This window comes from Neoarius graeffei, chromosome 9, assembly GCF_027579695.1.
Source record: "Neoarius graeffei isolate fNeoGra1 chromosome 9, fNeoGra1.pri, whole genome shotgun sequence".
NCBI classification, from domain to species: domain Eukaryota; kingdom Metazoa; phylum Chordata; class Actinopteri; order Siluriformes; family Ariidae; genus Neoarius; species Neoarius graeffei.
In genome coordinates, this window is record NC_083577.1 from 51,092,891 (window position 1) to 51,117,159 (window position 24,269).

The following is a 24,269-nucleotide window of genomic DNA, read 5'->3' on the forward strand; positions in this document are numbered from 1 at the left end:
CAATTCAATAATATATTTATGATTATATTAAATGCTTAATCAGGGTGTCAGAGTCACATTTTAAACTCATTTCTTTGAGACTCATCTTACAGTCTGTTTTCCTTGAAAGTTTTACAATCTACCCCTTACGTTACTGTTAAACATTTATCAATATATATATATAGAGAGAGAGAGAGGGAGGGAGGGGCGGCACGGTAGTGGTTAGTGCTGTCGCCTCACAGCAAGAAGGTCCTGGGTTCGAGCCCCGTGGCCGGCGAGGGCCTTTCTGTGTGGAGTTTGCATGTCTCCCCGTGTCCGCGTGGGTTTCCTCCGGGTGCTCCGGTTTCCCCCACAGTCCAAAGACATGCAGGTTAGGTTAACTGGTGACTCTAAATTGACCGTAGGTGTGAATGTGAGTGTGAATGGTTGTCTGTGTCTATGTGTCAGCTCTGTGATGACCTGGCGACTTGTCCAGGGTGTACCCCGCCTTTCGCCCGTAGTCAGCTGGGATAGGCTCCAGCTTGCCTGCGACCCTGTAGAATTATATATATATATATATATATATATATGTTTAGACCAAACCTTTCAATGAATTCAGGATCTTAGAATATTTACTAAAATGTGTTTTGTTTTTCACTTTAGTGCATTTTTACATGGATGTACATTTATCTTTATTTATATAAGCCATTTTAATAAGTGAATCAAGAAACACTTCTGTTTTGGTTTGGTGCTGTGGCGCCATCTCTTGTTCTCACTGTATAATGCTTCTGTCCTCACAGTGCCTGTGGTATGATGTCAAAATCACTGCCATAATCATAAAATAAATACAAACATATTTGTATTTGTGAAATGACCAAATCTATTCATTTTAGGTAGCTTCTGTCGAAAATGTTCCTTCCTAATGCCAACACACACACATATATCTACGGATGTTTGATAATCAAGAAAGGTCATAGAGTGAACATAGTGAACTTGGGTGGTGATGTTTTTTTTTTTACTATTTTAAAGGGTAAAAAACTATTATTTGATCTACAGGATGTCTAAAAAGTCAGGAACCAGTGGGAATATGTTGAGCAAATAATGTCAATCTGAATATGTTGAATAAAATCTGCAAAACGTAATAACAGTGACTGGAAAGATGCATAGAGCATAAGGGTGAACATGTAGAGCATATGGAGTTTCCTTTGGTTTCTCTGGTTTTCTTCCCATCTCTCAAAAACATGCCAGTAGGTGGACTGGTTATGCTAAATTGTCCCTGATTGAGAACAAGTGTGACAATGTGTGTGCCAGGTGTCCTGTGATGGACTGATGTCCCATCTGGGGTAAATTCTCCCACCATGCCCCCAGTGGTACTGCGATGGGTTCTAGCTCCACCGTGACCTTGACCAGGATAAACTGGTTACTGAAGATGATAATGTGAATGTGACCATACTACACGACAAGTTAAACAAGGAAGGAAAAGGCTGTAATAGTGTGTGTGTAATATATACACACACACACACACACAGCAAGAAGATTCTGTGTTCAAGCCCAGTGGCCAATGGAGGCCTTTCTGTGTGGCGTTTGCATGTTTTCCCCATGTCTGTGTGGGTTTCCTCCGGGTGCTCTGTTTTCCCCCACAGTCCAAAGACATATAGTTAGGCTAACTGGCTACTCTAAATTGCCCATAAGTGTGAATGTGAGTGCGCAGAACAGAACCGGCCACCCTACTGGCTTGGTTTCGGCAGTGAGGGGGTGTGTGTGTGTGTGTATACAACCCCAATTCCAAAAAAGTTGGGACAAAGTACAAATTGTAAATAAAAACGGAATGCAGTGATGTGGAAGTTTCAAAATTCCATATTTTATTCAGAATAGAACATAGATGACATATCAAATGTTTAAACTGAGAAAATGTATCATGTAAAGAGAAAAATTAGGTGATTTTAAATTTCATGACAACACCACATCTCAAAAAAGTTGGGACAAGGCCATGTTTACCACTGTGAGACATCCCCTTTTCTCTTTACAACAGTCTGTAAACGTCTGGGGACTGAGGAGACAAGTTGCTCAAGTTTAGGGATAGGAATGTTAACCCATTCTTGTCTAATGTAGGATTCTAGTTGCTCAACTGTCTTAGGTCTTTTTTGTCGTATCTTCCATTTTGTAATGCGCCAAATGTTTTCTATGGGTGAAAGATCTGGACTGCAGGCTGGCCAGTTCAGTACCCGGACCCTTCTTCTACGCAGCCATGATGCTGTAATTGATGCAGTATGTGGTTTGGCATTGTCATGTTGGAAAATGCAAGGTCTTCCCTGAAAGAGACGTCATCTGGATGGGAGCATATGTTGCTCTAGAACCTGGATATACCTTTCAGCATTGATGGTGTCTTTCCAGATGTGTAAGCTGCCCATGCCACATGCACAAATGCAACCCCATACCATCAGAGATGCAGGCTTCTGAACTGAGTGCTGATAACAACTTGGATCGTCCTTCTCCTCTTTAGTCCGAATGACACGGTGTCCCTGATTTCCATAAAGAACTTCAAATTTTGATTTGTCTGATCATAGAACAGTTTTCCATTTTGCCACAGTCCATTTTAAATGAGCCTTGGCCCAGAGAAGATGTCTGCGCTTCTTCTTTGAACTATAGAGTTTTAGCTGGCAACGGCGGATGGCATGGTGAATTGTGTTCACAGATAATGTTCTCTGGAAATATTCCTGAGCCCATTTTGTGATTTCCAATACAGAAGCATGCCTGTATGTGATGCAGTGCCATCTAAGGACCCGAAGATCACGGGCACCCAGTATGGTTTTCCGGCCTTGACTCTTACGCACAGAGATTCTTCCAGATTCTCTGAATCTTTTGATGATATTATGCACTGTAGATTATATGTTCAAACTCTTTGCAATTTTACACTGTCGAACTCCTTTCAGATATTGCTCCACTATTTGTCTGCGCAGAATTAGGGGGATTTGTGATCCTCTTCCCATCTTTACTTCTGAGAGCTGCTGCCACTCCAAGATGCTCTTTTTATACCCAGTCATGTTAATGACCTATTGCCAATTGACCTAATGAGTTGCAATTTGGTCTTCCAGCCGTTCCTTTTTTGTACCTTTAACTTTTCCAACCTCTTATTGCCCCGTCCCAACTTTTTTGAGATGTGTTGCTGTCATGAAATTTCAAATGAACCAATATTTGGCATGACATTTCAAAATGTCTCACTTTCGACATGTGATATGTTGTCTATGTTCTATTGTGAATACAATATCAGTTTTTGAGATGTGTAAATTATTGCATTCCGTTTTTATTTACAATTTGTACTTTGTCCCAACTTTTTTGGAATCGGGGTTTTTATATATATATATATATATATATATATATATATATATATATATAGTCCGTCTCAGAAACTGGTCTCTCATTTGGGACATTATGGTCAAAAAAATTAAATTTATAATTTTACTATTTTTTTTGCATTTACCCAACACTCAATGTTTCTTTTGTCATGTTTAATAAGAATAAAGATAGTATCTTGCTTTATCTGGCCTCCACTGTGGAAATTTTCTTTGATTAAAATTCAAATGCTTTTGTAAAATTGATTTACATATAAAATAACTACATCATGAAGAATTAAAGCCGCAAGCGGCCTCGACGGGCCCTCGCGCCAGCGGCCAAGGGGGGCGGGGGCATGCGTCCCCGCGAAAAACCTTCCACAGCTTCTTCGGCAAGAGACATTACTCCCACAATGGCGACAAAGCACAGAATTGGACACATGGCAACAATAGGGTCTCGCACTTCGTGCGTTGTCGACCATGGCAAGCGCCTCAATAAGGGTCTTGAAAAGAGTTTGCTTGCCAAGTTTGACAAATCAGAAGCTGCAATATCATTTTTGCCATAATCAGCACCCCCAGGGGCGAAAGTGCACAAAATATGGCGTATATGTCAGGTGAGCTATGAAGAGTTTGTGTATGAAGTTTGATGACAATTGAGTAAATAGAAGATGAGATATAGATTTTTGAAGAATAAATTTTTTAGTTTTTCCCATGTCAGTAGGTGGCGCCATGCTGTACATGAGCGATTATGAGTTGGAAAAATAAGTGTCTACAACAGCAACGTACAATCACAAGGTAGTGGTGTGAAGGAAAAGCATTATGGAATTATTTACCAAAAACCCGTTTTGGAGCAATTGCGTGGGCCAAAAACAGCACCCCCCATGGACGAAAATTCCCAAAATGTGGAATACATGACATGGGAGGTAGTAAGAGGGTGGCCGTGAAGTTTGACCAAATTTGAGGAAAGATTGGATTTTTTGCCCAGAAATAGCGCCCCCAGTGGCGAAACATCACAGAAATTGGGTCACATGTCAGAAGGCCAATGAGTGATTTGCTTGTGAAGTTTGAGCAGTGTTGAGCAATTAGAAGATTTGTTATGAATTTTTAAGCATGTAAAATTCTGCATTGAAAAATGATTGACATATAACTTCTGAACGGTTAACGCTTCGTGAAACGTATGTAGCAACTTTTGTCAGCCATGTCTGTAGATGATGTGTATCAATTTTGGTGACGTTCCTATGAACGGTCTAGGAGGAGTTGCGCCGTCTTCGTGGCCATGCATTTCGCACAAAAGTGAAATTACCTCACTTCCTGTAGGGCGTGGCTAATGCATTGGCATTACATTCTTGTCCGGCTTGGTGAGATACATATGCGTACCAAAGGGCATGCCACTACTACAAACGACATGGCAACCAGGCACCTTAATGCGAGAGGCAAAAATCACAACACGTTAGGGGGCGCTATAGAGGCCCTGAGGCCCGCCTGGATCTGGGCTTCTGGTTCTCAGTAGTGGTGGCAATCTAAGAAAAAGGAGCCAAATTTCGAGCGTTGTCGACCATGGCAAGCGCCCCAATAAGGGTCTTGTAAAGAGTTTGCTTGCCAAGGTTGACAAATCAGAAGCTGCAATATCATTTCTGCCATAACCAGCACCCCCAGGGGCGAAAGTGCACAAAATTTGGCGTATATGTCAGGTGAGCTATGAAGAGTTTGCGTATGAAGTGTGATGAAAATTGAGTAAATAGAAGATGAGATATAGATTTTTGAAGAATAAATTTTTTGGTTTTTCCCATGTCAGCAGGTGGCGCTATGCTGTGCATGAGCGATTATGAGTTGGAAAAATAAGTGTCTACAACAGCAACGTACTTTCACAAGGTAGTGGTGTGAAGGAAAAGCATTATGGAATTATTAACCAAAAACCCATTTTGGAGAAATTGCGTCGGCCAAAAACAGCGCCCCCCATGGACGAAAATTCCCAAAATGTGGTATACATGACATGGGAGGTAGTAAGAGGGTGGCCGTGAAGTTTGACCAAATTCGAGGAAAGATTGGATTTTTTGCCCAAAAACAGCGCCCCCAGTGGCGAAATATCACAGAAATTGGGTAACATGTCAGAAGCCCAATGAGTGATTAGCGTGTGAAGTATGAGCAGTTTTGAGCAATTAGAAGATTTGTTATGAAATTTTTAGCATGTAAAATTTTGAAGTGAAAATTGATTGACGTATAACTTCTGAACGGTTTATGCTACGTGAAACGTATTTAGTAACTTTTGTCAGCCATGTCTGTAGATGATGTGTATCAATTTTGGTGACATTCCTATGAACGGTCTAGGAGGAGTTGCGCCGTATTCGTGGCCATGCATTTCGCACAAAAGTGAAATTACCTCACTTCCTGTTGGGCGTGGCTAATGCATTGGCATTACATTTTTGTCCGGCTTAGTGAGATACATATGCGTACCAAATGGCATGCCAGTACTACAAACTATATGGCAACCAGGCACCTTAATGCGGGAGGCCAAAATCACAACGACTTAGGGGGTGCTATAGAGGCCCTGAGCCCCGGCCAAGTTTGGGCTTTTGGTTCTGAGTAGCGGTGGCAATTCTCGGAAGTGGTGCCAAATTTCGTGCGTTTTCGCCCATGGCAAGCGCCCCGAAAATGGCCCAACAGCGGAGAAAAATAAAGAAGAAGAAGAAGAAGACGGAAGAATAATAATAGTGAACTCTTACAAGAACAATAGGGCCTTCGCCCATAGGGCTCGGGCCCTAATTAAAGCCCCTCCTTCACAGAGGAGTGAAAATATTGAATAAATTTCCTCTTTTTGATTGCTTGGGTTAAAAATGCCAAGTTATGATGACTGAATTGATTTATTCACTTAAATATGAATAATATGATACATTTTGGGTATTTTATATGGTGAAATAGGACACAATGGAAAAATCAAGAACACACCGGAAAGATGAGAATAACGGCGGTGGTAAAAGAACAGCGACTGTACCGGCTGAAGGTCGCGCGAGGCTCTGCTGCGGCGCACAAGCAACGGGACATCACTACCGCACCGGACAGCATGTGGGGCGGGGCAAAATGACTGGCCGTAGATTCTATCAAAAGTTTGATCTAAATTGACCATGGTTGCAAAATATTGGCCAAAAATACGCAAACACTATGAAATATGAAAGTAAGATGAAAAAGAAACATTCTATTGCCTTATACTGCAAGACTAAAACAAAAAACTGTCAACTCACCTTTTCAGTGATAACATCCGAACAGATCACTCGCGTAACAGAAAGACCGCAAATGGAAGCACGATCAACTTCTAACTGTTGGAGTGGAAAATTCCATTCTACACATGCAAATTGTTAATGTGTGTCCTTCCCCGCACACAAATAACACGCTATGGTAAAAAAATAGACCACAACTCATTTTATAGCTCAGAAATTCATACAAGACCAGCTACATATTAACATAGTAACATATTCTGTAAGAAACACATTCTATACCTAACTTTCAGCTTTCGTTTTAAAAAACAAAATCACAGATTTATAACTAAATTTTTATATGGCGTAGTGATTTTAAGTTACTTCTTTTGGTGAGGTAGTGACCTTGACCCTGAGGCTTTCCGTTTAGATCAAAACACAATCGTATTGGTTTTGGGTATGCAGAAAATGGAGTTACAACGGTGATCAAATATTTTGCATGATGTTTTATTACGGTTATGATTATTCTGTAAGTGCACCAATCCTTAGGTGTATAAAGTTACAACTTAAAATACAATTAGTGATAACTGTAGACTTTTCAGTGGACTACAACCTTTTTAAGGGAATGCGATGTAGTCAACCATTTATCATGTCCCAGATCAAGCCGCCATTTTTCCAGAAATCTGCAGAATTTTTGCCAAATTCTGAATATTCACATCAAAGATTTAGTTTTATGTGTATTATTTCTTTCATCGTTTTATTTTAAATTAAAACCAACATCACCATTCAAAACTGTACAGTTTATTGACTGTGAGTATATTTAGTGGGGTACCCCCACAGTACCCAGTTTCTGAGACAGATCCATATTTTATATATATCTCACCCTGTGATGACCTGGCAACTTGTCCAGGGTGTACCCTGCCTTTCGCCTGTAGTCAGCTGGGATAGGCTCTAGCTTGCCTGCGACCCTGTAGAACAGGATAAAGTGGCTAGAGATAATGAGATGAGACATACACACACACAGTATCTGATTAACTTTGTGTTTCTCTTCGCTTTGGTCCATTACTTATCCTCAGGGTATTCCTGCCTCAATTCACTCTTCTTAAACTGTTTCCTATGCTGTGATACCTGGTTCAGCCATCAAGAATGTTTAGTATGCACCTGAAAATGTCAGCAATTAAAGTATTTATAAGACTTTAAATCACACAGACAATGAGCTCTCTGATATAACAGTCTTTTGTTGTCTGCACTCAGTCAGTGGTAAATCATTTATAGTTCTTTGTAGCATTGTATGAGCCCTGCCTTTGATTATGGTCACATTTAAGATGTCATCACAGCCAAGGCATCATCATTACCATCAAAGAATCATACACTCTGTGTGGCTCTAGTCCCCTCCTTGACTTTCTGCCTTGTAAAATTAATTTAAATGAAGTGATAACCACAGACTCTGGCTCATGCTTTACCCTCTAGCTGTAAGGTTAGATGAGAGGAAGAAAGCCTGGGGTCTGACAATTGCCCTATTCTTTAATCCTCCAGGATTAATTACAATTAAAAAATGTACAACATTGGTCTATAAATAATTTATTTTTAATATACATTTAAAAAATTATCTATCTATTTATTTATTTATTTAATTAAATTTTTTTTTTTTTTTTTTTGGGGGGGGGGGGGGGGGGGGGGTTTCTGAAATGATTATACAAATTTATTCATACAGGGTCAAAAATTTAAAACTTGTGCACCAAGGATATGATACAGTCATGTGAAAAATTAAGTACAACCCATGAAAATTGTAGACATATCAACATATTTAAATAAGCAAACATTTCACTCTTTTGACACAGTGCCTACAGATAAAGGTGATACGTTTGAATAAAACAAGGAAAATTAGCTCCTTCATTCAATCATTTATTCAACAAAAATATCAATAGATGTAATCATCTTCTGGACAGAAAGTAAGTATCCCCTTGGCTTCAGAAGCTAATATTGCCCCCTTTAACAGAAATAACTTCCTGTAGACATTTTGCATAATTGTCCACCAGTCCTGGACATCAGCTTCCTGAAATTTTTGACCACTCTTCCATGCAAAATTCCTTCAGTTGCAAGATGTTTGAAGGTTTTCGTGCATGTTCTGCCCTTTTCAAATCTCACAACAACATTTCAATAGAGTTCAAATCTGGGCTTTGACAAGGCCATTCCATAACCCTTCATTTCTTCTTTTTGAGCCATTCTTTAGTGGATCTGCTTGTGTGCTTTGGATCATTATCTTGTTGAAAGGTTCACCTTTGGTCAACTTTTGAACAGATGGCCTCAATTTATCTTCAAGCACTCTTTGATATGATTCAGAATTCATAGTTGAATCAATGTATGCACGCTTCCCAGTCCCTGAGGCAGCAAAGCAACCGCAAATCATAAAATTTCTACTCCCATGCTTCACAGTTGGTAAGAGGATCTTCTCCTGAAAAGCCATCTTTGGTCTGCGCCACACATTTGAGTTGTCTGTCCAAAGCCTCTCATCTCATTATCTCTAGCCGCTTTATCCTTCTACAGGGTCGCAGGCAAGCTGGAGCCTATCCCAGCTGACTACGGGCGAAAAGCGGGGTACACCCTGGACAAGTCGCCAGGTCATCACAGGGCTGACACATAGACACAGACAACCATTCACACCTACGGTCAATTTAGAGTCGCCAGTTAACCTAACCTGCATGTCTTTGGACTGTGGGGGAAACCGGAGCACCCGGAGGAAACCCACGCGGACACGGGGAGAACATGCAAACTCCACACAGAAAGGCCCTCGCTGGCCACGGGGCTCGAACCTGGACCTTCTTGCTGTGAGGCGACAGCGCTAACCACTACACCACCATGCCGCCCTGTCCAGAGCATATTATTCCAAAAGGCCTGGCTTTTGCCCATATGTTCAGTGGCAAACTGTAGTCTTGCTTTAACATTCCTTTTGGATGGCAAAGGCTTTTTCCGGCTTCTTGGAGACTTTTTTAAGCATCAAACGGTCTGCTCTTGGTCTGAATTTGCTGGGGTGGCCAGTCCTGGACAAATTGGCAGTTGTTTGAAATCTACGTCACTTGTAGATGATTTTAGTTACAGTGGAATGGTTTATTTCTAATAATTTAGAGATATTTTTAAATCCCTTGCCAGATTCATAGGCATCCATGACCTATTTTCTGAGGTCCTTAGAGAGTTCTTTAGAGCTTGGCATGATGATACCACACACTTCAATAGCAAAGAGAATACCACACCCTAGATGCTGGGTTTAAATAAGATGGATTCCACCTGCACCTCCACCTGCAGGAGGTTCTAAATCAGTAACACCTAATCTGGATCACCTGATTCTAATTTTATGGACTTGAAAGTGTGATAAATGTAAGGGTGTACTTACTTTTTCCAGGGAGTCCTTACTTTTTTTGACTGATTTTTTAAATTTAAATTATGAAAATTACTAAAAAAATGTCAATTTTATGTGTCATTTGTTGGAGTATATTAGCTTTATCTGTAGGCATTGTATCAAAGAGAGAGTGAAATGTTTGCTTGTTTAAATATGTTGAGAAACGTCTACAATTTCCATGGGATGTACTTATTTTTTCACATGACTGTAAGTATGTCCTCATATAGGACAATCAAAGCTATTTTTTCCCTCTCTCTCTGAGAAAGTAGCATTTGCTTCTATATGACTTCTCACTCCCTCTCAGCTATCTCCCAGAGTCATTTGCCACACTGAAATGGCAGCCTGGTGTTTTAGAGGTTTACCTCCCAACATGAGCAGCAAGTCAGGCATTGGGACCTCCAGAGTGTCCTCTGTTTCATTTTCTGAGTACTCACTATCCCTGTTCTCTTGAGCAACTTGGTTTTCAAAGGTGAGGCAGTTCCCATATATCTTAGTACTGTTGAAGCCCACATGCAGATTCTGTAGCTCGATGTCCTCAGGCTGACACGTTAAAGGACTAGAAGGGAAACACTTGTTCTTGAATGGTCTGAATGTGTTGTCCTTGCTTTCTGATATAGATAGTCCTTTACTGCTGGTGTTATTTGGTGGTCTGGGCTGGAATTTAGGGCCAAGACCCACACAGCGGTGGTGAATCAGGCATGGAGCAGTGGATCCAGCTAATGGAGGCAGCCTCTTCCACATTAGTGTGGAAAGATTGAGACTCCACAGGCAGTTAGTCGGAGCAGTCTGGGTCTCTCCTCCACCAAAGAGCAGCATGCTGTCCTTGTACGCTACAGCTGAATGGCCCATTAGTTTAGAAGGTCCTGAGCTGCACATTGAAGTAGGGAGGTAGAAAATAAAATGTTAAATATAATAGTGTAATAAATGGTTAATTATAAACAGAATGTGTTTATGTTGGATGCGGGTGTTTGCGTGCATGCGTGCGTGCGTGTGTGTGTGTGTGTGTGTGAGTGCCTGTGTGCGAGTTTGGCGTGTAGGGGGTTTGGACACTCATGCGAGTGATTTGTTTATTGTATGAGTGGAGTTTGCTATTTGGGTGAGGTAGGGGGTTTGGATATTTATTTTGTACAACCCCGATTCCAGAAAAGTTGGGACAAAGTACAAATTGTAAATAAAAACGGAATGCAATGATGTGGAAGTTTCAAAATTCCATATTTTATTCAGAATAGAACATAGATGACATATCAAATGTTTAAACTGAGAAAATGTATCATTTAAAGAGAAAAATTAGGTGATTTTAAATTTCATGACAACAACACATCTCAAAAAAGTTGGGACAAGGCCATGTTTACCACTGTGAGACATCCCCTTTTCTCTTTACAACAGTCTGTAAACGTCTGGGGACTGAGGAGACAAGTTGCTCAAGTTTAGGGATAGGAATGTTAACCCATTCTTGTCTAATGTAGGATTCTAGTTGCTCAACTGTCTTAGGTCTTTTGTGTCGTATCTTCCGTTTTATGATGCGCCAAATGTTTTCTATGGGTGAAAGATCTGGACTGCAGGCTGGCCAGTTCAGTACCCGGACCCTTCTTCTACGCAGCCATGATGCTGTAATTGATGCAGTATGTGGTTTGGCATTGTCATGTTGGAAAATGCAAGGTCTTCCCTGAAAGAGACGTCGTCTGAATGGGAGCATATGTTGCTCTAGAACCTGGATATACCTTTCAGCATTGATGGTGTCTTTCCAGATGTGTAAGCTGCCCATGCCACACGCACTAATGCAACCCCATAGCATCAGAGATGCAGGCTTCTGAACTGAGCGCTGATAACAACTTGGGTCGTCCTTCTCCTCTTTAGTCCGAATGACACGGCGTCCCTGATTTCCATAAAGAACTTCAAATTTTGATTCGTCTGACCGCAGAACAGTTTTCCACTTTGCCACAGTCCATTTTAAATGAGCCTTGGCCCAGAGAAGACGTCTGCGCTTCTGAATCATGTTTAGATACGGTTTCTTCTTTGAACTATAGAGTTTTAGCTGGCGACGGCGGATGGCACGGTGAATTGTGTTCACAGATAATGTTCTCTGGAAATATTCCTGAGCCCATTTTGTGATTTCCAATACAGAAGCATGCCTGTATGTGATGCAGTGCCGTCTAAGGGCCCGAAGATCACGGGCACCCAGTATGGTTTTCCGGCCTTGACCCTTACGCACAGAGATTCTTCCAGATTCTCTGAATCTTTTGATGATATTATGCACTGTAGATGATGATATGTTCAAACTCTTTGCAATTTTACACTGTCGAACTCCTTTCTGATATTGCTCCACTATTTGTCGGCGCAGAATTAGGGGGATTGGTGATCCTCTTCCCATCTTTACTTCTGAGAGCCGCTGCCACTCCAAGATGCTCTTTTTATACCCAGTCATGTTAATGACCTATTGCCAATTGACCTAATGAGTTGCAATTTGGTCCTCCAGCTGTTCCTTTTTTGTACCTTTAACTTTTCCAGCCTCTTATTGCCCCTGTCCCAACTTTGAGATGTGTTGCTGTCATGAAATTTCAAATGAGCCAATATTTGGCATGAAATTTCAAAATGTCTCACTTTCGACATTTGATATGTTGTCTATGTTCTATTGTGAATACAATATCAGTTTTTGAGATTTGTAAATTATTGCATTCTGTTTTTATTTACAATTTGTACTTTGTCCCAACTTTTTTGGAATCGGGGTTGTATGTTTTTATGTATTGTTGTTTTTATGTCCTGCCTGGGACTGCAGATGTAAATTAGCCTGAGGCTAACTCTGGTATGATGCATGAAATGGCAACATTTATTGTTTTAATTGTATATGGTCCCTTATAAAATAAACTGAACTGATTATCCATTGCTCTTTAAGGTGTATATTCTAGCAGAACCTGGTGTGATACAATATTAACAAGATAAACTGTGAGCTACTGTTCACTTATGTATCCCCCCGCTCTCGCTTATATCAGAATGCAGGCAATCGAAGGAGTAGGACACTTATTATGAATGTTGACTTCAACAAATAATTAACCCTGAAACAAGTAAAGAGCAATGTTCTCCCCAGGTATTTCAAATAGTATCCTGGTAAACTGTTATTTTGAAATGGCGTCAAAATCCACCCTATATGTTTCATAAATACATTCAGTCGGTAAACAGGAAGTTGATGTGTGACAGACCTGAAAATGGTATAGAACCCCAAGCTGAAGTTTGGTACCAAGTGGCTATGATTTGTGGTTGCTGAGAAAAAGGATGTTTTGGACGGACGAAAATATGGAGATAGAGAGATACGGATGGACAGACAGAGGTAAACCTTCGGAGCGGGCGTAAAAAATCATTACATAAAAAAAAAATTAACAACTTGCCAAGTCTTTGACAGGAAAAAGTTGGATAGGTAATCAAAAGTAAAAGCAGTATTCTGCCTTTTGCTGCTTTTAACGTCAACAACATGATTAGCCACTTAAATAGATTAAGTAAATGCTAGTTACATGTTTGTATGTGTTGCTCACTTTCTTGAACAACATAGTTAGAACTGTCTTTTATCATGTTTCTTTTTTTTTTGCCTCTTGGACTACCTCACAAGTAACGAAACTCTAGCATTAATCATTAAGTAGCAGTGGTAAACACCTGATAATAAATATTAATTCAAGGGTAAGCGAGTCAATTTAAGAAAAGGTAATGTGCCAGCTCTCAGCACTAGGACATCCGGATTTTGGGCAGTTTACATTTTCCACTGGGTGTGTCCAGGGTCTCATACTCATTACAAAGGTAGCAAAGGTACTGCACACTCTCTCTCTGTATAGTTTTTTTTTTTCCCAAAAAATATTCTTAATTTTAATTTGGGTGACTTCACAAGGTCTCTTGTATGCGAATTGACATGTATAACTGAAACTATATAATTGATATGTAGTTTCTGGAAATTGCATATCCTGTTTATTCAGTACACATCCCTTGTTCCTACTCTCATGCACTGTTCCTACACAGCTTACTTTGTAAGTTTACAATTAATGAATTGCTTGTACAAGTTGTCAACCCACCTCTACCCCATTCATAAATGGAAAGACCAGTTGCTGACCTGATCTTATTTGGGTGGTAGTCCACTCTCAGAGCAGCAGCGACTGTCATGGTTGTGTCACTGTTTAAATCACTGCCTGGATTAGAAACAGTTCTCCAACCAAAAATATCTAGCAAGCAGTGATGAGCTAATAATGTTAGTAGACCTACAAAGTGCACATACATTTTACGACAGCCTGATAAACTGGCCAATGAGCACAGCTACAAGGTAATACTGGCACATGCAATAGCACATGGAGTTATATATCTAATAAAACTCAGGACATGGTTTTCTGGTTAGTAAGGGCAAACAGATAAACTGTGGGTGCCCTTGTGGGTGTGTTTGAGAATTGATTTCCAAGGAATAATTTTGTGAACTTTGTCACACAAAGTAGGGACAAACAATATGCACAAGGTTTTTGCATGTGCCAGTGTTTAGCTGCGGTTCAGTCATGGAACTGTGAAACAAACTAATTCGTTCCCACATGCACATAATTGTGGGTACAGTACTGTATATATTAGTGGGCAACATGGCACCATTCACTCCCTTTGTGAGTTTTTGAAGCTTTTTTTTTGGTCGAAATGGGACTCATCATCTTGCTAAAATCTGGAGCCAGAGTTTGCACAATAGAGACCTTGGAGCCAGTGCATGCGCAATAGATATGCCCAAATCAGGCAGTGGGTCCACCTATCACCCATCTGTATTAGAAGTAGAGACAAACAATATGCACAAGAATTTTGCATGTGCCAGTGTTTAGCTGCGGTTCAGTCATGGAACTGTGAAACAAACTAATCACACTAATTACACTACGTACCATCCACGATTCTTTATTAAAAGTGCAACTTAAGATGGTGTATCAGCTAACTCAAAACTCTAAGCACAGCTTTATTAATTGATATATAAAATGCTAAACTGTATTTGCATAATTCACAGGTATATTGACTTTACTGTTGTCAGAAATAGATTTTAGAGCTTTGAGCCATGACTGACTGAGCTACTGTTTGCTACCTAGCTGACATTTTCCACATTTTCCAAAATCACTGCTCTCATGATTTTCATCTAGCTCTGACACCTACAGATAAATATTCTTATCATTCCAATTATTTTTATGCCATTTTGATTGGCTGAGCGAACTGCAAATAACTGTCTACAAATAATGATTTGCTCATGCGTAATTACTTTGCACTTTTGTCAACATGGCTCGCTTCCCTAAATTGACAGACAAGGAGTTGGCTTCTCCAATTAAAAGTAAAAACTCATTGCTCAAACTTCATCTCATCTCTCATCTCATTATCTCTAGCAGCTTTATCCTGTTCTACAGGGTCGCAGGCAAGCTGGAGCCTATCCCAGCTGACTATGGGCGAAAGGCGGGGTACACCCTGGACAAGTCGCCAGGTCATCACAGGGCTGACACATAGACACAGACAACCATTCACACTCACATTCACACCTACGGTCAATTTAGAGTCACCAGTTAACCTAACCTGCATGTCTTTGGACTGTGGGGGAAACCGGAGCACCCGGAGGAAACCCACGCGGACACGGGGAGAACATGCAAACTCCGCACAGAAAGGCCCTCGCCGGCCACGGGGCTCGAACCCGGACCTTCTTGCTGTGAGGCGACAGCGCTAACCACTACACCACCGTGCCGCCTTGCTCAAACTTTATAATCAGTATTTTAAAAAAATTTGAATGATAAAATGATTATTGAAATCAGTTTTTACAAATTATTGTGATTTGTTAGTGTCTCACAAGCAATTATTTGTCTCTGCCTTCAGTATTGACAAATAATTGCTTGCTTGCCACGAACAAATCACGATATTTTGTTTACACTCCTCCAATAATTGCTTATTAATTGCTCATTCCGTCAGTGCAGTTCATTGAAAAAGCATGAGTAGCTAACTTTATTAAAATATTCTGAGGGTTGGTGAAAATCAATAAATTATTAAATTTAGCCAGTGCTAGCTTTCTTGGTTTGTGCCGTTACTTTGTTTTCTCATGTTGGTTTGCTGGTTCTAATATCACAACAGGCTAGCGCAGACATCAAAATGAGCAACATACCAGAAAACCTGCAAAGAATTCCCCAGTGAGGGTCTGTTTTAACATTTTACAGCAGAACAAGAAACTGGCTTTGCTAGAGAACTCTCAAGAGCTTCAGGTTGGACTGGAATTCCAGAGAACTCCTATAAAATGCATTTATCATAAGGAAAAATATTGGGAGAGATATCAGTGTCAACTGTACCTTAAAATAGAGGTTTGCCTCAATTTTCATTCTCACTCAGTCTTCCATAATGGAAAAGTAACAGGTATCATGTATTCCGACCAGACTGTATTGAACAGAATGCTACAGAGTGCCAACAATGCAAGAGCAGATGGAATGTATAATTGATGAAGTGGCAAGTCCATTGTTGTGAAACACCCAAGTTAAGACTAACTCATTAGCAACATGGCATGAGTCGAGCTGCATCACGTCTCTGTTGACAGAGTTCTCTTCTTTACATGTTAACAAAGAAGGATTTTTCCTTTGAGTTGGCAAATTATCCATCCGTTGAGCTCCCCGACATCTCAAACTATGTGGTGCTGCAGACATTGTTCTACACGGACAAACGGATGAAAACATGGACGAGCACGGAGGTGTACAACTTTTTATATGTGGCTGGGTTAAAGATCTGTGGATCAAGACACTATAAGATAGATGGCGGTAGATGGATCTAAGTGCAGTAAGAGTGTTTATTAGCAGCCATAATATTTACAAAAATGAAAGCAAAACAGAAAGCAGAATCATAAAGCAGAGTATTTAAACAGTGTTATAAATATGACTAGAAACAAATGTGACCGTGATAATGATAATACTTCGCAAAGCCTCTGTGAAAACAGTATCCGTATTTGCTGATCTGCAAATCAGAATTAGGGGCTTCCCATAACGAGTGGGTCCTAAGCAAGTGCACAACACACTCCGTGAGCATATGCAGCTGCTCGAGCTATGCCAGACTCAAGTGCGCGAAGGCATGACAGTCAAGTGTTCACCTGCTGTGCGACCACAATTTTTAGTTCACGTGTATATCGCCATGCATTGCCACCAAAATGCTCCAGTTTCATCGATAAACCATCACAAAGCATCGCGAGCTGTAGTGTGACCGTAGCTTAATGAGGTGGATGTAACATCGGCTGCAACCCAGCAACTGTACCCAACTACAAGTAAAAATTAGCTTCAACTTTTGGGGGGGAATCACGGCCCACTAGATGGCGCTTCGTGGCCCACTAATGGGTAGCGGCTCAGTGGTTGAAAAACACTGGCTTAAGCTATGCTAACAATGCAGTTGTTGACATCCACACTGAGTGAGATCTTGTGCAAATTTTTTGATCATATGATTTACTCACAAGGTTCTGATACAGGTCCAAGTATGACTGTGGCAGCTCCATCTCCACAGGTCCTTCTGCTCCTTTAGACCTTGCAGACCACCATACAGGTACATATAGTCCTGGTGGGTTATGGCAGAGTGGCTATGACGAGGTCCAGGACCTACAGGTGCAATATCCAAGAGTGACCATAACCTAGAGTCTAACACAGAGACACATGGTCACAGTTAGTGTCATTATTTGCAAAAGCTAAAAGCAGGCATTTAACAGAGCAGCTGTGATAGAACATAGGATTTTGAGACTACTGGATTATAAATGCTTATGTTCTCTTTTCAAAATTTGGACATTACCATATTTATAAATAACACTGAAATTAGTGAATTTCAGAACCTGCTCATGGTTGATGTGACTACTTTGGGAAATTATTACAACCCCGATTCCAAAAAAGTTGGGACAAAGTACAAATCGTAAATAAAAACGGAATGCAATGATGTGGAAGTTTCAAAATTCCATATTTTATTCAGAATAGAACATAGATGACATATCAAATGTTTAAACTGAGAAAATGTATGCAGAGAAGACATCTGCGCTTCTGGATCATGTTTAGATACGGTTTCTTCTTTGAACTATAGAGTTTTAGCTGGCAACGGCAGATGGCACGGTGAATTGTGTTCACAGATAATGTTCTCTGGAAATATTCCTGAGCCCATTTTGTGATTTCCAATACAGAAGCATGCCTGTATGTGATGTAGTGCCGTCTAAGGGGCCGAAGATCATGGGCACCCAGTATGGTTTTCCGGCCTTGACCCTTACGCACAGAGATTCTTCCAGATTCTCTGAAATTTTTGATGATATTATGCACTGTAGATGATATGTTCAAACTCTTTGCAATTTTACACTGTCGAACTCCTTTCTGATATTGCTCCATTATTTGTCGGCGCAGAATTAGGGGGATTGGTGATCCCCTTCCACTCCAAGATGCTCTTTTCATACCCAGTCATGTTAATGACCTATTGCCAATTGACCTAATAAGTTGCAATTTGGTTCTTCAGCTGTTCCTTTTTTGTACCTTTAACTTTTCCAGCCTCTTATTGCCCCTGTCCCAACTTTTTTGAGATGTGTTGCTGTCATGAAATTTCAATTTCATACTTGGCATGAAATTTCAAAATGTCTCACTTTCAACATTTGATATGTTGTCTATGTTCTATTGTGAATACAATATCAGTTTTTGAGATTTGTAAATTATTGCATTCCTTTTTTATTTACAATTTGTACTTTGTCCCAACTTTTTTGGAATCGGGGTTGTATTATTATTAAAACTGGTATGAGTATTTAAAATCCACTGGTTACAATACTTCAGATCATAATTCGAATATCATCTTGTTGACTGGGTGTTTATCTCATCTGTTGGGTGTGAAATTGCCATCTCAGTAGCTGAAAGTACAACAGAGAACATCTGACTCACAGTTCACAGTTACGAATGACTAAACTTTTGAGAAATAATGTCTGGCTCAGTGTCTGTGTGCTAAATTGTCCCTGAGATATGAAACGAAGAAAACTGCAAAAGGTTTGGAAACAACCTTCTGAGACTGAATGATAGATTGAAGGGTACTTTTTAAAATTTTTTTGAACATCCAAAATAATTGGTTGACATGTGCAGGCATGAGCCTATGCTAGCTTGTGCCTCTACAGATTTTAAGATAAGGAGGTGATATTTTCATAGCAGGAACCGGCTACAACTGCAGTTGCAGAAATTGTGACTATAGATATTATATTTAGCATTATATGTACAATGTGCAATCAGATGAGTCAAAATTTGTATTTTATTAATTTACTGCCTTTACATGCTTTCCACATTAGCACCAACACTATCACACACAAATGTTTTGGGCAAGCCTGGAAAAGAGAATCATTAGTCATTTCCAGTGTGGGAGAATCTGGCTGATAAACAACATCCACCAGTGCCCAAGCATATCGACTGTCACATTCAACTCAAATCAAGTGTCTCAGATTTGTCATGTTCGTGTTTCTTCTTATCGCCTAAAATTACTGACCCATGTCAAATCTCCAGAATTCCTGTGAGGTCCCTCGTATGTCAATGTATCCACCATAAATGAACATAGAGGATCCCAACACAATAGCACTGTGTCCCTTTTTGTTGGCTGGTGCCACATTCTAGGAAAAAGAGAAAAAAAGAAAAAGATGCAGAGCTTATATCTGAGGTTCGCTATTGCATTCAAAGCCTTAAAGTGTTTGAACATATGTGTTCTGGTCTGGGAAAACCTACTGGGTGTTGCTGCACATGTTTTTAGCAAATCGGTAAAAAAGTTATTTTTAAAAAATTGGAGTTTTCTGCCTATAACACACTATATCATACACCGCAACTTTATGGAACCATAAATATAATTCACCCAAATGGCATGGACATATTTATTTAATTTTTAATCTTTCCAACTTCTTTAAATGCAATTTCCTCTCTTTTTGCTTTTGGGGGTAAACAGAATTTAAAATGCTAGTCTTTTACTTGTAAATGAGATTCATGCAAAAGGAAACATTTCAGTTCAGGAAAGCCTGTAGTGTTCATAACTTCACTATGGTAGAAAAATGTCACAATTTCACCTTGTGAAGGGTTTTATCAGGCCACTACACATTTATGTCATAACTACGTTGTTATGGAATTTTTATGCCTACTTTCGTGCTTATCTTTTACCTGAGAAGGTAGACTTTGCTCTTCTATGTCGAGCCAGTGTTCCTTAGCTGCAGAGAATAGGAATTGGGAGTAAAAATGAGAATGTATAAGACAATGAGAATCTGAAAAATGATTAAACATCTAGTATATGACTAGAAAACATGGTTCTGTAGGTCCGTTTTACAAAACCACTTTAACAGAATGTTTTATTGATTCATGATAAACTATTATGTTTTAAATGGTTTATTGGAATTTATTTAGATAAATCATGCATGACATTTTCATGTATCAATTTGGCATCACCTGTGTCAAACAACCAGAGAGGTGTTTTTGAGTCAGAATATGCTGAATCCCTCAAGCCTCCAAAAACGTAGAGGACACCCTGAGACAGAACAAAAGCATAATATGGGGAATATTACAGGTATGGGTAATACATTGTTTTATCATATTACTTACCCATACACTGAAACATTTACATTATATGAAAGCTATACATCTTAAGACAACAACAAATATCTGATTAATATTTTAAAATCACCTGATAAGGCACCATGCTGTGTTCCTCCAGTTCATCAGGCGCACTGTCATCATCACAGTCCAACTCAATCCACTTATTACATACTAAAATTACAATAACAACAACAAAATTCATTTCACCAAGCATTTTATTCAACTAATATAAAATATCTCATTGTTATACACAGAACAATAGTGATGACTTACCTACGTTGTATTTCCAGAAATCTTTTAATGAGTGCTTCCCTCTACCTCCGAGCAGGTATACATTCCCATTGTAAGCACAAATAGCATGCTTACAGCGGTCACATGGTGCAGGAGAAATCTGAGGCACAGAAGTCCACAGACAGGAACTGGTCTTCTCGCTCATACTAGGCCTGTGAGGGTCTCATAAGTACAACCACTCCTGGAAACAAAAACACATTTGTTTTAGACACCAAATATGGAATAAACTAAAGGACACTTCGCAAGAAATGAGGGGAAAAACCCACAAGTACAGAATTACAGTTCACATCCAAAAATGATTTTAGCAAATAGGCTGTGGCAGTACTAAGAAATCTTCATTACAGGTAATAAAATTGGTTTCATTGGCAGGTGACACGCAGTCATATGATCAGAAAACAAACACACCCACTATGTTGCTATTATCAAACAGGATTATATGATACCTCCCACCTCATATACATTTAACTGGATTCAACATCTGTGTAACACCTCTAAAAGTAAATCTTTAACCATTTTATCATGCATTAAGTCCTTACTGATGTTTAAATGCATTTAAATGATCAAGTGGAAACGTGCATATTGCCAAAATACCATAATAGACATGAATCATAGTTCACCATACATGCTACAGTGGTGCTTGAAAGTTTGTGAACCCTTTAGAATTTTCTATATTTCTGCATAAATATGACCTAAAACAACATCAGATTTTCACACAAGTCCTAAAAGTAGATAAAGAGAACCCAGTTAAACAAATGAGACAAAATTATTATACTTGGTCATTTATTTATTGAGGAAAATGATCCAATATTACATATCTGTGAGTGGCAAAAGTATGTGAACCTCTAGGATTAGCAGTTAATTTGAAGGTGAAATTAGAGTCAGGTGTTTTCAATCAATTGGGTGACAATCAGGTGTGAGTGGGCACCCTGTTTTATTTAAAGAACAGGGATCTATCAAAGTCTGATCTTCACAACACATGTTTGTGGAAGTGTATCATGGCACGAACAAAGGAGATTTCTGAGGACCTCAGAAAAAGCGTTGTTGATGCTCATCAGGCTGGGAAAGGTTACAAAACCATCTCTAAAGAGTTTGGACTCCACCAATCCACAGTCAGACAGATCGTGTACAAATGGAGGAAATTCAAGACCATTGTTACCCTCCCCAGGAGTGGTCGACCAACAAAGATCACTCCAAGAGCAAGGCGTGTAATAGTCAGCGAGGTCACAAAGGACGCCAGGGTAACTTCTAAGCAACTGAAGGCCTCTCTCACATTGGCTAATGTTAATGTTCATGAGTCCACCATCAGGAGAACACTGAACAACAATGGTGTGCATGGCAGGGTTGCAAGGAGAAAGCCACTGCTCTCCAAAAAGAACATTGTTGCTCATCTGCAGTCTGCTAAAGATCACGTGGACAAGCCAGAAGGCTATTGGAAAAATGTTTTGTGGACGGATGAGACCAAAATAAAACTTTTTGGTTTAAATGAGAAGCATTATGTTTGGAGAAAGGAAAATGCTGCATTCCAGCATAAGAACCTTATCCCATCTGTGAAATATGGTGGTGGTAGTATCATGGTTTGGGCCTGTTTTGCTGCATCTGGGCCAGGACGGCTTCCCATCATTGATGGAACAATGAATTCTGAATTATACCAGCGAATTCTAAAGGAAAATGTCAGGACATCTGTCCATGAACTGAATCTCAAGAGAAGGTGGGTCATGCAGCAAGACAACGACCCTAAGCACACAAGTCGTTCTACCAAAGAATGGTTAAAGAAGAATAAAGTTAATGTTTTGGAATGGCAAAGTCAAAGTCCTGACCTTAATCCAATCGGAATGTTGTGGAAGGACCTGAAGCGAGCAGTTCATGTGAGGAAACCCACCAACATCCCAGAGTTGAAGCTGTTCTGTACGGAGGAATGGGCTAAAATTCCTCCAAGCCAGTGTGCAGGACTGATCAACAGTTACCGCAAACGTTTAGTTGCAGTTATTGCTGCACAAGGGGGTCACACCAGATACTGAAAGCAAAGGTTCACATACTTTTGCCACTCACAGATATGTAATATTGGATCATTTTCCTCAATAAATAAAGGACCAAATATAATATTTTTGTCTCATTTGTTTAACTGGGTTCTCTTTATCTACTTTTAGGACTTGTGTGAAAATCTGATGATGTTTTAGGTCTTATTTATACAGAAATATAGAAAATTCTAAAGGGTTCACAAACTTTCAAGCACCACTGTATATTAAATTTTACTCCAAGTTATTAAACCAGGCCTGTAGGAGGCTCTCACATGACCACTATAATCCATATTTATACACTTTATTTAACCAAAATGTGCCTCTAAATATGACAAAAAAAAAACAGCTTGATTATAAGCACCTGTAAATAATTAAATACCCAATATTAACATATTATCAAAAGGTATTATATTAATTATTGAATTCTTATAGTGAGGCTCGTTATTTAAACATGTACAATATTTTAGCTATTATTCTGAGAGGGTTTTTTTTTTTTTAAATTCCTAAAATTTCCACAGACAAAAATTAGCTTTTTTTAACCTGACTAGTTAAACAGACTAATAACTGTAAGAACCTAGTAATAAATATGATAGTTTTGATAATGATGTGGTGTGTTTATGTGAGCTTGACTTTTTAATGAACAACAGCTTACATAAGCGCATTTGTTCAAAAATCTGTGCAGGACATATTATACATACAGTGGTGCTTGAAAGTTTGTGAACCCTTTGGAATTTTCTATATTTCTGCATAAATATGATCTAAAATGTCATAAGATTTTCACACAAGTCCTAAAAGTAGATAAAGAGAACCCAGTTAAACAAATGAGACAAAAATAATATACTTGGTCATTTACAACCCCGATTCCAAAAAAGTTGGGACAAAGTACAAATTGTAAATAAAAACGGAATGCAATAATTTACAAATCTCAAAAACTGATATCGTATTCACAATAGAACATAGACAACATATAAAATGTCAAAAGTGAGACGTTTTGAAATTTCATGCCAAATACTGACTCATTTGAAATTTCATGACAGCAACACATCTCAAAAAAGTTAGGACAGGGGCAATAAGAGGCTGGAAAAGTTAAAGGTACAAAAAAGAAACAGCTGGAGGACCAAATTGCAACTTATTAGGTCAATTGGCAATAGGTCATTAACATGACTGGGTATAAAAAGAGCATCTTGGAGTGGCAGTGGCTCTCAGAAGTAAAGATGGGAAGAGGATCACCAATCCCCCTAATTCTGCGCAGACAAATAGTGGAGCAATATCAGAAAGGAGTTCGACAGTGTAAAATTGCAAAGAGTTTGAACATATCATCTACAGTGCATAATATCATCAAAAGATTCAGAGGATCTGGAAGAATCTCTGTGCGTAAGGGTCAAGGCCGGAAAACCATACTGGGTGCCCGTGATCTTCGGGCCCTTAGACGGCACTGCATCACATACAGGCATGCTTCTGTATTGGAAATCACAAAATCGGCTCAGGAATATTTCCAGAGAACATTATCT

At 39.5% G+C, this 24,269-nt stretch overlaps 1 protein-coding gene across 6 annotated transcripts in view; it reads right to left on the reverse strand.

Moving 5' to 3' along the window:
• Nucleotides 1–6,723: 6,723 nt before the first annotated feature.
• Nucleotides 6,724–24,269, reverse strand: part of si:dkey-3d4.3 (leucine-zipper-like transcriptional regulator 1) — a 34,831-nt gene continuing 17,285 nt past the window's right edge. For 5 of the 6 annotated variants that reach the window (XM_060929752.1, XM_060929751.1, XM_060929753.1 and 2 more), the window contains exons 2-8: nt 20,723–20,921; nt 20,538–20,620; nt 20,303–20,381; nt 20,021–20,067; nt 19,365–19,485; nt 17,332–17,512; nt 8,147–10,746 (exon numbers count right to left, since the gene is read on the reverse strand). In XM_060929752.1, coding sequence (XP_060785735.1) covers nt 10,179–10,746; nt 17,332–17,512; nt 19,365–19,485; nt 20,021–20,067; nt 20,303–20,381; nt 20,538–20,620; nt 20,723–20,885 — 1,242 coding nt within the window. In that variant the 5' untranslated portion in view covers nt 20,886–20,921 and the 3' untranslated portion in view covers nt 8,147–10,178. Of the gene's footprint in view, nt 7,376–8,146; nt 10,747–17,331; nt 17,513–19,364; nt 19,486–20,020; nt 20,068–20,302; nt 20,382–20,537; nt 20,621–20,722; nt 20,922–24,269 lie in introns of those variants that run through there. The other variant, XR_009655368.1, reaches the window with a different exon arrangement.